Here is an 18,570-nt window from a genome sequence, read left to right as displayed (position 1 = left end):
GCAACTATATACTATTCCAAAAGTTCCTGCTGAGCCCTGCTAAAGTTGGAGTGTTTATCCAGGGAACACCAATGACTGTGGAACTAGAACTGCTCATCATGAACTGGATTCTGACAGAAACACCAAGTCATGAGGTCAGGTGGGCTCAGAGAGTCCATCTAAAATCAGGCACAATCAAGATAATGGTCAAGCAGCTCCAGAGCACACAAGTTAGCTTCAGGAATAGGTGGCCCAGAACTCCTGTCAACTACCACTGACTGAAACTGACCGACTCTACTTCCACACTCACACCTGTGGCGTCATGCACAGGTGGGGGTAATGTAAGGCCAGCAGGCAAGGAAGAAAAAACCCAGACTTGGTTCAGGGGTGGTTCAGGTTGTATCCAAGTGATGCCAGCTTGTCACTCCATCTTTTGAGGATGTAATAACGTCCTTCAGAATGGAATGTACACATTAAACCACTGACCATTATATGGTATATCTCCATAGGTAGAATACTTGGATCTGGGAGATAAAAGAGTGACTCTGCTCACATGTCATTCCCAGTAACCCACTTGGGGAAATCAGGGTTCTCCAGAGAAGCAGAATCAATAGGATATATATACATACACACACCTGTGAAGAAATTGGTTCATGTGAATATGGAGGCTGAAAAGTCCTAAGATTGGCAGTCAGCAAGCTAGAGACTCAAGACAACTGGGAATAGTGTAAGTTTCAGGCTACTCAAGACCCAAGAAGAGTCAGTGTTTCTGTTTGAGTCCAAAGGTAGGAAAAAACTGATGTCCCAGCTAAGCAGTCAGGCAGGAGGAGCTCCCCCCTTATTTGAGAGAGGGTCAGCCTTTTTTATACCCGTCAGACCATCAACTGATTGGATAAGAGCCATCCACATTCCCAACAATCTGCTTTATTCAGTCTACTGACTCAAATGTTACTCTCTTTCAAATACATCCTCACAGATTCACACATAATAATATATGACTAAATATCTGGGCACTCTGAGTCAGTCAGGATGACACATGGAATTCTCATGCCTACAGATTTAGGTTATGTGAGTCATAATCAACTTTGATTATCATGAGAAGGTATGATTGTTGTTACATAACAGGGCAGAGAGGAATATATTTGGCACTCAGGTTTCCTGTTCCCTTAAAGAGAGCATAATAATTGGATTTGAGTACATATCATTTACTGATAGACTACTCCTTGAGAAATATTGTAAAGGAAGGAGTGAGAAGGGATAGGGAAGGGGAAAGAGCCAAGCAAGGATGTGAACTCAGGCAAAGTCTAGTATTAGCTAATATTATGGGGAGAGGACTGTGGAGCATTATACCAGAGTTGCTTCTTTTTGAATTATGGTACTGACCTTTTATATCCTTACTAATCAGTTTTCAGCTCTAGACTACTGGGAGGTTGAAAGAGCACAATTTTCTGGGCAAGATAGCTGGTCAGCTGAGGACAATTCTCTGGGGAAGTCAACAGCTGTCATCTGTTAGTAGTCATTCGGGAGAAGAATCACCGGTCCAGTAAAGAGGACTAAAACAGTGTCTGCTTACTTATGAAGATCAAGCTACTTTTGCTGGGTCTGTGTGGACATGGGTTGGGCTATGAGTATTGAAAGGCAGAGTGAGGAAAGGCTTGTCATCTGTCTGGTAGCCATGACCTACTTATTTTGCGGCCTAAGGGGTAGGCTTACTTGCTTCTGGGTGCATCCAGACATAGGCTACATATTAGAGAGTAGTTCTTATCTTTAAGAAGTATATCATAAGGGAGATGGAAGGACTAATATAGCACTCTGTATATAACAAATTCATGATTTTGAAATGTCTCAGACCTAAAAATGGCAAGTTTACATACTAGAGCCTAATGCCACCTGTTCCAAATTCACCATTTCCCCTAGGTGGCCCTGGGGAGTCGTAAACTGTGCTGGATTGAAGGCACTATTGTTCACCAGTGTAAAGTATCTTTTTTTCCACCCCCTCTTGTTATGGCCTTCACTTACTGTTCACATAATAGTTCATTCTGTTTTCGGAAACTTCTTCATACATATACACTTTTTTGTTATTTTTTGCCTCTTTTTCTACCTGGCTTCTACACCCTCTGCAAAAAGTACTTGTCAGGGAGCACTGGAAATGGTTCAGACATGAGAACACAATCAGAAAATACATGTTCATTAACACCTGCTGTCTAGTGCAGAGACACTTCAGACAAGATTAATTTCCCTACATATACTGATGGTTCTTGGCCAGTTCTGCCTCTTAATTGTAAGAATTTAAATTCTTATGCAATTCCTTGATGGCATAAATTTGAAAAATACCACCACTTTTAAGGATCCTGAGACGATATAACAGAATCCTGAAGGTAATTCACGTTCTTTGTTTTTAGCCTCTGTCCTCTGGTCTCTGCCTCCAATATCCTGGCCTCTACCATATGGCCACCTTAAAAAGTTCTATAGTTCTTTCCTCGAAGTCCTGCACAGAGCCAGTCCTAAAACAGCCTGGATTATAGACTAATCTTGGCTCTCTTCGTCATTCTTACCTAGGGGAAAGTTTAATCCTTTGACTCAGAAAGCCTAAACTTAAGAAATGCTATTTTACTGGTGTTAGCTCTCTAAATTGCAGACCTTGCTCCCAGAAGAGGAAAACTATCTTCTGAAATACTAACTTGACAAACCCAATCCTATAAAATAACAGTAAATAATAGTGACTACATATTACCTTTATTTTGGCTTTTAAAAATCTATAATCTGGAGCATCTGGGTGGCTTAGTCAGTTAAGTGCCTGACTTGGGCTCTGGTCATGATCTCAAGGTTCTTGGGTTCAAGACGTGCATCAGCTCTGCGCTAACAGCTCAGAGCCTGAAGCCTGCTTTGGATTCTGTGTCTCCCACTCTCTCTGCCCCTCCCCAACTTGTGTCTTTTTTTTCCTCTGTCTCTTTCTCTCAAAAATAAACATTAAAAAATCTACAATCTGGTTTATAATCAAATATACCTTCATTTACTAATGAAGTTAAACACATTTTATTTTATTTATTAGTCATTTGTATTCTCCAGAGCCAGTCTAGAGATCCACTTTCAGAAGTCTTTTTAGAATTGGAAGTAGGGATGGGAGAGCCAAGAAGGTGGCTTTGAGAAAGCAGAAAGAGGGGTATACTGAGGTGATTGGGAGAAGACATGGACGGAGGTTCCCAGGCTCATTTCCTAGCTGGGTGCAGGGTGCTTGACTACCTCCCTTTTCCCAGGGCTAGAATCCCTGTTTTTCTTTCCCTTGTTTTCCTTCACAGCCAATTCTACTCTTTTGGGGCTTGACCCTCTTCCTCCCTTTTGATAATTTTTCTTTTTAATCATACATCCTCCTTTTGGAAAGTGACAAACCAAGACAGAGCAACCTCAGTCCTTAGCTCTGGTGTTCTCGCAGGTGGAACAATATCATGACAGTGATGACCTCTTAAAAAATAAAATAATAGTAATAAGAGAAAGAAATACTAAAATACTTGTATTATCATCTTGCTCTGATTGTACAGTCACTAAAAAGACCAGTAATTCATTGTTCAGCCTTAGAAAACATCGTGGCTATAGCTATGAAAACCTGTTTTGGTACTAAAATATAGAAGTCAGGTAAATTTCTTACTAAATAATTGATTTATTCTTAGAAGCTGCCTTTTGATTTTAGACCCACTTCTCTTTGGCCCAATAAACAACCCCCAATAAAGATGGAAGGTTTTATTTACTGAATTTTCAGTAAATAGACATTTTGTAGGGGTTTCAGGATTTCATTTTAATGTGACTAGTATTTTGTTCCATGTGTACAGGTACCAATATTATGTCGTTGCTGTTATTCTCTAGTTGTTAATTAAAAATATAACTAAAGCACAATTTCCATACTGTCGTGTCCCGCCCCGGCCACTCCGGCCCGCCCGCGGGCCCGCGGGCTGTGAATCCTTGCGGGGTTCTTCCTGAGAGAGGGAGAGAAAGGGCAGGAAGGGGGAGCACAGAGAGTAAGGACACAACAGAAGGTTTCTGATCAAGCCTCTTCCCTTCTTTATTCAGAAAACACTGTATCTTATAAAGCTTTTTAGACGGGAGAAGAAGGCAGCTGACCTATGTCGGTTGCTAGGAAACAGGGTTAAGGGATTTAGGCTAGGGTAAAGAAGGAAATAAACTGAAGTTTTTAGCACAGCACTGAAGGGCCGATACCACCCCGCCTGTAGGCAATTGATCTTTGTTCTTCCGGCTTCTCCTCTGACAGGGAGTGGCGCTCCCCTGCCTATTTTTGCAACTCTCCTCAGGGAGTGACACATCCCGCTAGCAAATGGCCAAGCAGCTGAATCTTTGCCGCTCCCCACACCATACAACCAGTGATTGGATGTAATATCTTTAATCATACCCAAATGTGTTTTGGCCTATGCTGATCATTTTTAGGTGGAGTTAGTGAGCAGAGGGTTCACTCCCATTGTGTTTGAGGATGGCCGTTAAAATGTGAAGACAAGGGAAGCCTAGTCAATTGAGCCATCTCAAAAAAACTACTTCTTCAGTCTATCTCAAGTGGGACATCATAAATCCTTTTTCCCCCTGTTGTTTTTTATAATTCTGTAAAAGTTTAAAAAATAACACGATGTCACACATTTCTTGCAAACACTTGCAAGATCTGTCACTAATTTTGAGCTAAAATTTGTTGTCACTATCTTTAACCAACATTTAATGAGTTCTTACATTCTACAGGGCTTAGAATCTGTATAACTCCTGAGAACATTGAAATCCTCAATTATAAAATAAGTTTTGTTTACCTCGTTATTTTGAATCCCACCATTATTTTTAGGAGAGTTTTAACCATGTTTGTAGATTTTTGAAAAAACTTAAGTTCAGTTTCACCAAAATGTCTGCCCCAACACAAAAAGAATATGTCTGATTATTTTTGTTCTTGTTGTTAAATCTTAGATATGTTTAATTTCTCTTACATCAATTGACTATTAACTTGGAATTCTTACAGACCATGGAAAATCCAGTTCTACTATGCTGAAGTTTTAAATATTTTATTCTCATGCACTCACCATGAACTCTCTAAAGTATACCTATTGATCTGCTTGCTCTAGGCTCACATTTTCTGAGGAGGCTGGGGATGTCATTTATGATTATGGGGAGCAGGATACTTATAACAAGGCCAAGTGCCTAGCTTTAGCTCAGATTATCTACACTGAATGTGGCCTACACAAGAAGGCTCTTCTTTGCCTGTGTAAACAGGGTCAGATTTATGGGGCCATGGAATATGTACAGCAGTTCAAGGACTTGACTTCCGGTAAGTGAAAAAACCTGCTTGTTGGTATACATTCGAATTCTAGACTTTACTTGTAAGATCACACATGATAGTAGGCAAGATTTTGGATTTACATTATAAAGTCTGTTTTATGTAGACTAATAAGTAGATTTTTTAAATTTTCAGTGAAAACAGTTAAGCTGGAACTGATTGACTTTTATGCTAGACATTCAAATACATTATGCAATTCTTAAATATATAAAGATTTAGTAAACTATAATCCCGAAACATACAATTTTTGTCTGTTTGTTTTTTAACAAAAACCTATCTAACTTTTACTGAGTACCTACTATATGCCAGACTCTGGATGGGGTATTCTCACACCCTTCTAGCCAGTTCTTACAGTAGTTCCATCAGGTAGTCAAACAAGTGGAGATTCTGAGGCCACTGAAGGAAGTGAGTCAAGGCTTACACAGAAGGAACACTGAGCCGAGGGAATAAAGTTCACCATGTCCTTGGTGCTGATGGAGGGTCCTGGGTAGCTGTGGCCAGGCCAGTCAGAGTGGTCTTTGCCTTAAGGTCTGTTGTTGCTGAGGAGATCTAGTTTTTCTCCCATGTCTGGCAAAGGCATAAGGGACTGAGCCTCAGGCTGTCCTGAGGCAAGGGCCTGGAAGCCTTGAAGAAGGTGGGTGTCTGGGTATCGCTGCTTCTCTCCCTCTGAAGTACACAATTTATTTTGCAAATATTTCAGACCATGCTACTTAAAGAATTTAAAAAAAAATTAGCGTGGTGCCTGGGTGGCTCAGTCGGTTAAGCGTCCGGCTTCAGCTTAGGTCATAATCGCACAGTTCGTGGGTTCGAGCCCCGCATTGGGCTCTGTGCTGACAGCTAGCTCAGAGCCTGGAGCCTGCTTCGGATTCTGTGTCTCCCTCTCTGTCTAACCCTCCCCTGCTCACGCTGTCTCTCTCTGTCTCTCAAAAAATAAATAAAAAACATTAAAAAAATTAGCTGCACTTATTTGTTACATAAGCTATAATATGACCATTAAAAATGAAGAGCTAGTAAAATAATGTTCATTTCAAAATTCTGAAACACCTAGATTACAAGTAGGCAGTGATCTGAGAGCGTTGTCGACCTTGGGGTAACCGTAGTTGAATGAGCTGATCTCTTATGAATCTAGTTCAGCTCTGACCTGAATGTACGGGCAGCCTGACCTCTCCCATATCCCAGGTCTGTGTCTGAATTCTTATTTGCAGGCTACGTACCTCAATTCTAAGAAGTAGCAAATAGAACAAAATGTAGCACTTTTGGTTCCTATTTTTCCAGGAATGAGGATAATTTATGGCAGTTGAATCTGGTTATTTTTAAACAATAAATTGAATTTTACTTAGAATCTATTTTTTAAAGTTATGAATTTCTTCATTTGTTATGTAACATTATACTTGATTCTATAGTTTGGCCTTTTACTTGCATTATTTTACTTAATACTTCCATTAACTATAAAGTGGGTTTTGTTATTATCCCTGTTTTATAGATGAAAAAAAACTTTCCACAGAGAGGCTAAGGCTCAAAGAGTTAAGTAATTTGCCTACACACACACACACACACACACACACACACAGAGCAAAAGAACAGAACCTGGCATTAAGTAGGTACTACTCAATATTTATTGAAAGAATTATATATTTTATTTTTATTATCTAAGTATTCAGATTCAGTTTCTGTTTTAAGTATTATTTTCAACAGGTAAGAAATTATTTTAGTTAGTCGGGGTTTTAAACATAGATGGGATATAGGCTTAAATACTCTAGAATTTATATTGAGTGAAATGTGAAGTTTGTTTTGCTTGCATAAGTGCATAGAAATGTGATTGACTCATTATTATATTGTTATATTCCTGTTAGAACCTAAAATAATCAAATATGTTATTATAATGTAAGAAGTAATAACACATGATATAATTAGAACCTTGATATTTATCCTCAGAATTTATTTAGCACATCTTAAGATAAAAATAATAACGAGAAAAATTAAGCTTACAAAATAGAAACAGTGTTTGAAACTTACTTTGCTGATTTTACTTTTTAATGGGAAATAACCCACAGCTTTCGATGATATCATGGGGCCTTGGGGGACAGATTCAATTTGTTAATACTTTCTGGTTTCAGAAAACAATGTTGTCTCTTAGAGACTTAGACTATCAGTTACACATTTACAATTTGTTTTTTAATTTTTAGAAAATGTTTTATTTGAGAGAGAGAGAGAGAGAGCATGAGCAGGGGAGGGGCAGAGAGAGAGGGAGACACAGAATCTGGAGCAGGCCCCAGGCTCTGAGCTGTCAGCACAGAGCCCGATGCGGCGCCCAAACCTACAAACGGTGAGATCATGACCTGAGCCAAAGCCGGACACTCAACCGACTGAGGCACCCAGGCGCCCCATATACATTTACAGATTTAAAAACCAAAACCAAACCTACAACAAAACAAAAAAATTCTAAAGAAGTTTTTTTCCCAAAAGCATAAATCTGACTAAAAGAACATCTGTTTTAGAAATAAAAATTTTTCCTCCCTAATAATTTTTAGAATAAAGCCTAAAACAGTTTGTGTGTTCACCTTCCCCAGTATCATTAAACAAGTGAATAAATGTATCTGGAAATTGGGTTATTCTAGATGTGAGACTCTCAAACTTTTTGGCCTCAGGTTTCTTTTACACTCCGTTCATTCATTCATTCATTCATTCATTATGTTTATTTATTTTTGAGAGACAGAGAGTGAGCGAGCATGTGAAGGACAGCAAGACGGCTCCAGAGATCCGAAGTGGGCTCTGGTGCTGAAAGCAGAGAGTGCAGTGAGGGGTTTGAACTCACAACCGTGAGATCATGACCTGAACTGAAGTGGGATGCTTAAGCAGCTGAGCTACCCAGCTGCCCCTCTGTAACACTTTTAAAAAAGCACTGAACATCCCAAAGAGTTTGTATTTATATAGGTTATATCTGTTAATATTTATCCTATTACAAATTAAAACAAAAATTTAAAATGTTTATTCATTTAAAAATAATAAACCCATCACATGTTATCATAATAAAATATTTTTATAAGAAATAACTTTCCTTGGGGCGCCTGGGTTGTGCAGCTAGTTAAGTGTCCGACTTTTGATTTCAGCTAATCTCTTGATTTCACCGTCTCAAGGCTGCATGAGTTCGAGCTCTGCATCTGGCTCTGTGCTGACAGTGAGGAGCCTGCTTGGGATCCTCTCTCCCCCTCTCTGTTCCTCCCCATCTGCACCTGCTCTCTCTCTAAAATAAATAAATAACTTGAAAAAAACTAACTTTTTCTAAAACCAAAGAATTTCATGAAAAGAGTTGCATTTTCTACATTTTTGCAAATCTCTGTAGTATCTGGATTGTTGTAAGATAGCTGATTTCCCATATCTGCTCCTATATTCAGTCTGCTGTAAGACCACATGTCATGTAGTCTTTGGAAAGCACCACTGTATATTTGTGAGAGAATGAAAGTAAAAAAGGCAAATAACAACCTGGTATTTTTATGAACACAGTTTTGAATTTATAAACCCTAGACCATATTTTGAAAACCATTGCTCTAGATGTTTGTGAGTTAAACATATGTCACACTTGGTATATCGGCCTTTATAATCTTATTACAACAATATCTATGAAAGGGGAACCCTCTTTGTACTGTTGGTGGGAATACAAATGGCTGCAGCCACTTTGGAGAACAGTATGGAGGTTTCCCAAAAAGTTAAAAAAAATAGGGTTCTTGGGTGGCTCAATCAGTTAAACATCCGATTCCTGGTTTCAGCTCTGGTTAAGACCTCACAGTTAAGTTTGAGACCTGTGTCAGGCTCTGCACTATTAGCTAATACCACAGAGCCTGCTTGGTTTTCTCTCTCTCACCCTCTCTCTGCCCCTCCCTTGCGCTCTCTCTCTCTCTCTCTCTCTCTCTCTCTCTCTCTCACACACACACACACACACACACACACACACACACACACACTCTCTCTGTCTCTGTCTCTCTCAAAATATATAAATACATTTTTAAAAGATGTTAAAAATAGAACTACCCTATGATCTAGCAATTTCACTACTAGGTATTTATCCAAAGGATGCAAAAGTACAGATTTGCAGGGGTATATGCACCCCAATGTTTATAGCAGCATTTCAACAATAGCCAAACTATGGAGAGAGCCCAAATGTCCATTGACTGATGAATAGATAAAGAAGATTGGTGTATATATACACAATGGAATATTACTCAGCCGTTCAAAAGAATGAAATCTTGCCATTTCAACGATGTGGATGGAGCCGAAGTGTATTATGCTAAGTGAAATAAGCCAGTCAGAGAAAGAGAAATGCCACATGATTTCACTCATATGTGGAATTTAAGAAACAGCAGATAAACATATGGGAGAGAAGGAAACAAACCATGAGAGACTCTTAACAATAGAGAACAAACTGAGGGGTAATGGGGGATAAGCTAGATGGGTGGCGGGTACTGGGGAGGCACCTGTTAAGACGAGTACTGGGTATTGTATACAAGTGACGAATCACTGAATTCACTGAAATTGCTCTTGAAACCAATTTCCACTGTTTGTAAACTGAATAGAAGTTAAATAAAAATTTGAAGAAAAAACCCAGAACATCCATGATATAAAAAATGATTAATAATGTATGAAATTGGCGAAATGACGAAATGGATTACAAAGTGTGGTAAGCAGAAGAGAAAGCTCATAGGATTTGAATTTGTGTTCTTTCTAACTAGTCAGAGACCATATCCTGCACATTTTTGAGTAGATATCAATTAATTAATCAATTTAAGGAGAAGGGGGCTTGAATACGTGAGTGAATGACACAACAACATGTGTGAGTTATGAACTGTTGGAGGCCGGGAATGCTATATAAACAGCTTCCCCTTCGTGGAGGCCAGCTTGAGTGACCCAAATCATAAACCTCTAAGTCTCCTCTAGGGAAATTTTAAAAAAATTATTTGACTTTATTAATTCAGAATTGTATTCTGCTATTCCTTGCTTATTCTTTTATCATTTTTCTCTCTCTGTATTTATGTGTGTGTGTGCATGCATGTGTATATATACATACATGCAATGCATGCACACATATATTTATTACTTTGGAGGAGCATCACTAAAAATTGGAAGGTCATGGACTCTGGGAGATCAGATGAACTGTTCTACTTTATATCATGTATATAATTCTGGGAAAATTAACTTCTCAAAGCCTGTTTCCTCACTTTTAATGTGAGAATAATAGTATCTCACTTATACTGAATATTAAATAAATGATTTAATATATGTAATTCCCAGTACAGTAAATATGTATTTAATAAACACTAGATTATCTTATATTGCCTGTCAAAAAATTTCAGATTATGTTTATGGTAGTTCTTAAAAGGCTCTTAGAAATTATTCTGAATACTATCTCTGTTGTGACCGAAGAAGAATAATTTTGCTTGAAAAATTTTAGGAAGTTAATGCAAAGTTTATAAATTTTAGAATGTAAGTCATGATTGGAGTACTAACTGAACTCAGTAGCTAACTAGTATATTATACTGTCGCAGACTAGAGAGAATTCTTAAACTCATATCCCACATTAAACCATATGAAATTTCTTTTTTTTTTTGGAGTCAAAAATGGTCATATTCAGGCAACTTCATATGGTTCAGCCTCTAGCTTCTTGAACTGGCGAATGGTTTCTTAAAGTCTTCATTTCTGAGTTTCTAAATATTTGGTATTTTTAGGAAAAAAATCACCAAGCCCCTTTTTCTGTGCAAAGCACAGAAAGAAAGAAATTATACTCATTAGAAGTTGGCCTAAGTATGACAATAAAATAGAGACAAACATAATGCCTGTTAGATGGAACCTTAGAAATTGGAGATGCTAACACTTTTTTTTAATGTTTATGTTTGAGAGGGATATAGAGAGCAAACGTGAGTGGGGAAGGGCAGGGTGGGGGGACAGAGGATCTGAAGCGAGCTAACAATAGAGAGCCTGGATGCAGGCTTGAACTTACAAACCATGAGATCATGACCTGAGCTAAAGTCAGATGCTTAACTGACTGAGCCACCCAGGCGTCCCAATGCTAGAACTTTTAAGATGCATAAACTGAGATCCAAAAGGGTAAATGACTGATGGAACTGTGGTTAGAAGTCAGGTTTCCTGATTACCAATCTAATTCTTTCTATTCTACCACAGTTCTTTGATAATTTGTGTTACTGGTAGTCCTTGGTGTAAGTAGTTTTCTTTAATTTTTTGCTGTGCTAAACATAATTTTTTTTTAAAAAACCTTTGATGTTTATTTTTGAGAGAGAGACAGAGACAAGAGTGCAAGTGGGGGAGGGGCAGAGAGAGGGGTCACAGAATCCCGCTCCAGGCTCCAGGCTCTGAGCTATTAGCACAGAGCCAGATGTAGGACTCAAACTCAAGAACCATGAGATCATGACCTGAACTGAAGTCAGACACTCACTCAACCAACTGTGCCACCCAGGCGCCCATGAGCATGATTCTTTTTCTTCTTGATGGAGATAGTATTGTTGAGTTCATTGAGGGCTTTGGAAGGATTGGAAAAAGAAATCTTGACTGGCAGGTATACATATTAGCTGATCTCAGTTTTTAGTTGATGTATCATATTAGGATGTTGAGACATAGTTTTTTAATTTTGCTTTCAGATGACCTGATGGAGCTAATAAAGTTATGTCCTCACACCGAATTAATTCTGTGTCTCACTAGAGAATGGAACGGGAAACCACCATCTTTATCTTTTGGTCTTGCTATACTTCATCTGTTCTCTGTAGATATGAAAAAAGTTGGCATTAAGCTACTTCAAGAGATAAGTAAAGGTGGAAAAGGTAAGTATAGCAAAATGTTGTTGTAGAAGAAAAAGTAGTGGGTTATTTAGGGAAAGGTTCAAGAATATTATGTTTGAGTTAACTCATTCTTCCTAAGAGTTCCTTCCTGGCAGGAATTGACCGTAGGAGTTTCTAAGTGTAATCATTACCATGTCAATAATAGTCTGTTGACAATAGTGTTTATTCTTGAGGGAACTACAAAGAAGAGAGAATCTTTATGGAGCTTTAGGGGAACATCTTAATAATTACACTAACACTGCTACTAAAAACTTTACATATTTTAATAAATGTGTATATTTAGTAATTTTTTATGTATTTTGTTATTTAGACATATTTTTAAAAAAATATTTATTTTGAGAAAGAGAGAGAGAGACTGTGAGCAGGGGAGGGGCGGAGAGAGAGGAGAGAGAGAATCCCAAGCAGGCTCTGTGTTGTCAGTGCCGAGCCTGATGTAGGGCTCAAGCTTGCAAACTGTGAAATCACGAACTGAGCCAAAATCAAGGGTCCAGTGCTTGACTGAGCCACCCAGGTGCCCCCAGAAGTAATCTCTCTCTATATATTAATATTAAACCAAATATATATATACATGTCACTTACACATGATATTTACTCTGAACATAACTCTGTAGTAGGATCCAGAATAACTAACTACATCTCATTTTTCCTTTCCTTTCTCTAATATAGGAACTTGAGCAGACCACTTGATTTTAAATTATTATATGGGGTTAAAGAATGAATAGCAGATTACATGAGAATATATTTAGGATGATAATTTTGAAATTATCATAGACATCAACTAAAATATTTTGACAAAAATAATATCATGGTAGAAATAAAATAGTGATGATAATATTTTAAGAAGAGACCTTCTTTAATTAAGTATCATAAGTAATGCAGGTAATAGAAAAGAAATGAGTTCCTTAAATAAATATATTCCAAAGGGGGTCACTGAATTGATTTTCAAAAGTAAATAATATTGTTCATTTTCTTTAATAAACTCTTTCTTTTATATCCTTTGAAAAAATATTTGGTATAGAAGTTCCATGACTAAGAGATTTCTCTCTATCCAGATGATAGGATGGAGGGTTTGCCAAAGAGTTTTTTAAGCCCTTGGGCCAACACTACTAGGGAGTTTATAAAGTAATTTGAAGGATCATAAAAATTAGGCCTATAAGCCCTCAGTTACATGATAGTGTCTGATGGTACCTTATACTCTGAATAAGGCTGAGACCTCATTCTTCACTTTCTGGGCCCCCTTCCTAGTAACCTTCAACCTCTGCTAACCCTACCAAGAAGGAGATGAGTGAAGGTGTGGGAATGTGAGAGATGGTAGAGGGCTGGCTTGCGGCATGAAGAGGCTAATGAAAAAGGAGAAGCACTAACACTTGATTATTTCCCACGAGTTGGATGAAACACTCCACATTAAACTTCTAGGAATCGGGTTTAATAGTAACTGAGTTGAAATGATATCCCTCCCTATTTTTGAAGAATTTCTAAATGTGGATTTTCAAATAAGTGCCATACTGTAATATTATAATTTTTTCCCTAGGTTTAGTTGAACAACTTATGATAAATGATCCATTTTGCTCATTAGAAAACTGGCAAGAAGTGGCAAATATATGTTTACAGAATGGCTTTGACAGAACGTCTCATGACATCATGTCTGTTCTTCGATCTCAGGCTGGAGTTACAGAAATTTCTCAAGAGGATGATGCAGTCAACCTAATGGAACATGTTTTTTGGTAGTGCTCTGTCTTAGCCAGTTGAGGGAGCTTGTATAACATTTCATGTGTGTTGGTTGGACAAATTGATTTTGGCATAACTAATTTATAAATAAATCCAAAGTATGAAGCTCTCAGAAATAACTCATGCTGCTTTTGTTATGTTGACATTTAGATTTGTCCTTGAAACATTTATACTATTGCTGTCTCTTTTTCCCCCATATGGTCATTTCTTATATTGAATCTTGATGAAATCCAAGAATATAACTCAGTTTAGGTACCTACTTCTATCAAAGGGCATAAGCTAATATCTAGATATATTCCTTTCCGGTGATCTAATTTCATAGCAGGAACTGGAGAAGGTGTGAGTAGTATCCTGTCACATGAATTTCCCAAATATTGAATGCTACTAGTCTGATTTTTAACGAGAAAGGCAGGTTGTCATTTCATGATTGGACTCACTGATGAAATTCTAAGTATAGTAATTCTGTGCTACTGATTTAGAGATGTGCCCCGTGCTTTGGTATATGTAAATAGCAATTGTTAGGCTTCTACTCTTAAAGTTGGAAATCCTAGCATGTTCTTACCTAGAGAGAATACCAGCCAAATTTTGCATGAAATAGACCCGAGACACCTGTAGGTATGGAACATCTTGCATAAGAAGTCGTTTGGGATGACTTCAAATGTCTAAAGTGTTTGATGGAATACTCAGGTTCTGTGTCACCGACAGGATATTTAACATCTTTAGTGATCCACATGGCACAGGCACCGCCAGTCAAACGGAACAGATCCCCAGCTAATCATAACAGCTTTCAGCCCTTATGCCACAGCAGAGCATACCAGATAGATGTCAGCCTTGCTCATGGAACTTGGTAACAGTGAGCTGCTATGAGATGGAGTTGAGTAAAAAGTCAAGCTTTCCCCTCCTAAATTAGAATTGAATGTTTGTTTTTTACTGTATAGTGGAAAGAATATGAACTTGAAATCAGATGGCCTCATATTTAAATTCTGGTCTTACCTCTTCCTCTTTGTAAAATATGGGCAGTAATACCTCCTCCAAAGGTTCATCATAAAGGTTAGTGATGTGTGTGTGTAACATAAGTATATTACATAATGGAGGAGTCTTGTGGAAGATAACTGTTAACTTCTATGTAAGAGGTCCCAGAAATCTATGTTCTTCTACTTGGTTTAAACTTAACTAAATCCCACAGATCTGTCCTTACGTGTAAAATTATCCTCCTTTGGAGTATTCCATAATATTGACATACCTTATTTTCCATGTAGTAAGCTATCTGTCTATGCTAAAATTAGGGTTTCTTGGATTATAAAACTAGAAGGTACTGGCTGAGTCCTCAGTTTTTCCATATATTACTAAACACAGTAGTGCATAATTATAATTTAGTCTTCTAAAACATAAGATTTTTAAAAGTAATATATGCACACAATTTAAAAAACAATGTATTACTAAAAGGCTTATAATAACGAATAATATTTTGATTTCTGGCCTTTACATTAGCTGTGATTTTTAAAAAGAAAAGATGAAGGATGGAAGAAAAAGGAAGGGAAAGGACATTTCAGCAGCATTTATTTTTACTTTTATTTATTTATTTTTTAATTTTTATTTTTAGCAGCATTGATTTTTTTTTAATGTACCAATGGCTCAAAACCTTTTTTATTAGAGATTGTATGATTGATAGAAAGCTATTATGTGTCCATTGACAACTTAGGGGGGAAAAGTGTCCCTGAAAGCCAGAAGGATAAAGTGGGAACATAAATGTGGAAAAGGCTTGGAACAGCAGCTGTTGTTGTTGTTACTGTTAATTTTGCTTTGATTTTAAAATGTTTTTCTTCCAGTCATCATTATTCCTCCTCTGTTTAGCATTGCCTTTGGCAGTTTCCCCAAGGAATGTGAGACTTGTCAAGTGAATATAAATTAAAACATCTAGAGATGGAGTTGGGAGGAAGACCAAGAAAGAATATGAAGTCAAGTCGGGAGGAGGAGTGGCGCTGTGAGCGCCACAAGGTTTGGAAGCAGTTGGCGCCCTCTGTAGGCTGCACTGAGAGATGCATAACATGAGCCTCCTGGCGTAGAACCCTGCATTCAACCCCAGGTCCACCACAAGCTGGCTTTGTGTCCTTTTCTTCATAAATTTATTTTGACTAGATAATTCCTATTATCATTTATAACTCAAAATTTTCTGTAATTCTGCAAAGGTACAAATGATCTCCCAGTACTTTTTGACCTTCTGCCTAAATTTGAAATAATACTGAGATTCAACATCAGAATCAATAACACACTGAGTGACTACTTTGTGTATGGTCTCTGCTATCAAGAATATAGCTTCAATGGAGACACAGTATGCTTTTAAAAATAATAATCCCTTAGCGTCATCTAATGTCCAGTCCATATTTAAATTTCACCAATTGCTTAAATATACCTTCTTATAGTTGATTTGTTCCAATTAGGATCTAAACAAGGTTTATGCGTTCTGTTTTGTTGTTGTATCTCTGCATCTGGAGTTTGCCTTCCCACTCCCTTTTTTTTCCTCTCTCTATTGACTGGTTGGACTGGCTGGTTACCAAAAACGTTCTACCTGCTAGATTTGTCTGACTGGTATTTGTCCTTATGGTATTACTTTGTTATTCTGTTTCCCATATTTCCTACATTTAGCTTCAGCTGTTTTGACAAGGATACTTACAGGTTGTTGAGTACTTCACATTCTATCATATTATGATGCACTAAGTGTTGGTTGTCTCATTGCCTCTTGAGATAAAGTCCAAAATCTTTAACACAGCCTGCATGACCAGGATTCCAGCTGCCTCTCTAACCTATTTCCTAATGTACTCTTCACTTGCTTCCAGTCAGATGTGTGCTTGCTTTCTGTTCCTCCTGTAAGGTGTGGTAGTTAAATGTGGTGTCTCTCCTGATCTCCTGATCGGATGTGGGCCCCCAAATGTCGGGTGACAATAGGGTGGCAGCTGGTGGTGCAGGAGGTAAAAGGATTCACCCGAGGCAGAACAAGGAGATAGAAGTTTATGGATTACATTGCAAGGGAGCAGTGGGCAGGACGGCAGAGGAGAGGCTGTTTGCCTGGAGGCATTTGAGTGGGGAGCGGTGCTGTATTTAAAGCTGGAAGGTGAGGTGGGTGGGGAAGTATGGAATTTTCCCTTGTTTGGTAACTGCTGGTTGTAACTGTCAGTTAAGGCCTGTGGATGTGAGTCTCCTGCTTATATTCAGCCAGAGGGTTGCTGTAGGCTCTTTCTACATTCTGTTGCTCAAACCTGTTTGCTTAAAAGTGGCCTCTCCATAAGAGGCTTTAAAATATGCTATTTCTTGTTTTTTGGAAGCCTTGTCCCTTTCTTTTTACCTAGTCAATAATTTCTTTTAAGGGTGCCTGGGCAGCTCAATCGGTTAAGCACCTGACTTCAGCTCAGGTCATGATCTCATCGTTGATGGGTTCAAGCCCTGAGTTGTGCTGACAGCTCAGAGCCTGGAGCCTGCTTCAGATTCTGTGTCTCACTCTCTCTCTCTGCCCCTTCCCCACATGCACTCTTTCTCTCTCATAAATAAATAAATAAATAAAATAAAAATATTTAAGGATTTTTAAATAAAAAAATTGTTTTACTTCAGTTTTTGAAGTTAAAAGTTCCTCAGGGAAGCTTTCATGACTTCCTCAGTTAGGCGAATTTCCCCATTTATAGGCTGTTCTTTATTGCAGTTATCCTCGTTGTAGATGGGGACAGTACTTTTAACTGACAGTCCCTTTTGAGGGTATGGGGAGTGGGCAAGGGTTAACTGTATTCGGTAGGGCTGCTGAAACAAGTATTACAAACTGAGTGTTTTAACCAACAGAGACGGATTGTCTCACAGTTGTGAGTGCTGTGAGTGTGAGATCCAGGTGTTGGAGGGATGGTTCCTTAGAAAGCTTACGGGGCGCCTGGGTGGCTCAGTCGGTTGGGCGTCCGGCTTCTGCCCAGGTCATGACCTCACAGTTCGTGGGTTGGAGCCCCAGTCAGGTCTGTGCTGACAGCTAGCTCAGGGCCTGGAGCCTGCTTCCAATTCTGTGTGTCCCTCTGTCTCTGCCCCTACTCTGCTCATGATCTGTCTCTGTCTCTCAAAAATAAAATAAATGTTAAAAAAAAAAAAAAGAAAAAAAAAGAAAGCTTGTGAGAGAGCAATCTGTTCCTGTTGCAGGGTGATGTCGGAAAGACCACCAAACACCAAATAGCTGTTTTATTTATGGCCGGGCCAAACCTGTTCCCCTAATCTTAAGGAGAAAAGTGCAGAGAATGGCCCTGAACAAAGGGGGCAGTGAGATTATATGAACAGAATAGTCATTACTTAGTTAGCCAGTTACATTCACAGACACTAGTTTTGGTGGGAACCTATCCATTTAAAGTTCTTTGTTCCTTTAAAATGACCATAGTTAGACACCTAAGATACTGTGGGGCAGTGACTAGGTAACTTTTGCCTGCTGACCTTGCCTTTGACCAGGTCTTAGTAAAAGGGGTGGGGGAGAGTTTTGCAACCTATGTTATCTATCTAGCAGGTGGGCGTTGTTACAGAAGCGTGATAAGCCAAACTTTTATACAGTAAGCTTTCTGATATCTTATAAGTTGACCTATTACATTCCATAAGTTGACCTATTACAGTTCCAGACCTCTGCCTCTCTCCTTATCCTCTTTCTCTTATGTCATCTTCCCTTTATGCATGTCTGTGTCC

The 18,570-nt window shown here is 38.4% G+C and overlaps 1 protein-coding gene across 1 annotated transcript in view; it reads left to right on the top strand.

Moving 5' to 3' along the window:
- CLHC1 (clathrin heavy chain linker domain containing 1) overlaps positions 1 to 13,991 on the top strand; it is a 36,921-nt gene extending 22,930 nt beyond the window's left edge. The window contains exons 9-11 of the mRNA XM_029936227.1: positions 5,088 to 5,290; positions 11,947 to 12,126; positions 13,676 to 13,991. Of these exons, the coding sequence (XP_029792087.1) occupies positions 5,088 to 5,290; positions 11,947 to 12,126; positions 13,676 to 13,872 (580 nt within the window). The 3' untranslated portion in view covers positions 13,873 to 13,991. The remainder of the gene's footprint in view (positions 1 to 5,087; positions 5,291 to 11,946; positions 12,127 to 13,675) is intronic.
- The last annotated feature ends 4,579 nt before the right edge of the window (positions 13,992 to 18,570 follow it).

Source organism: Suricata suricatta, chromosome 4, assembly GCF_006229205.1.
Source record: "Suricata suricatta isolate VVHF042 chromosome 4, meerkat_22Aug2017_6uvM2_HiC, whole genome shotgun sequence".
NCBI classification, from domain to species: domain Eukaryota; kingdom Metazoa; phylum Chordata; class Mammalia; order Carnivora; family Herpestidae; genus Suricata; species Suricata suricatta.
The sequence above is the reverse complement of the archived record's forward strand: the minus strand, read 5'-3'. Positions and strand labels throughout refer to the sequence as shown.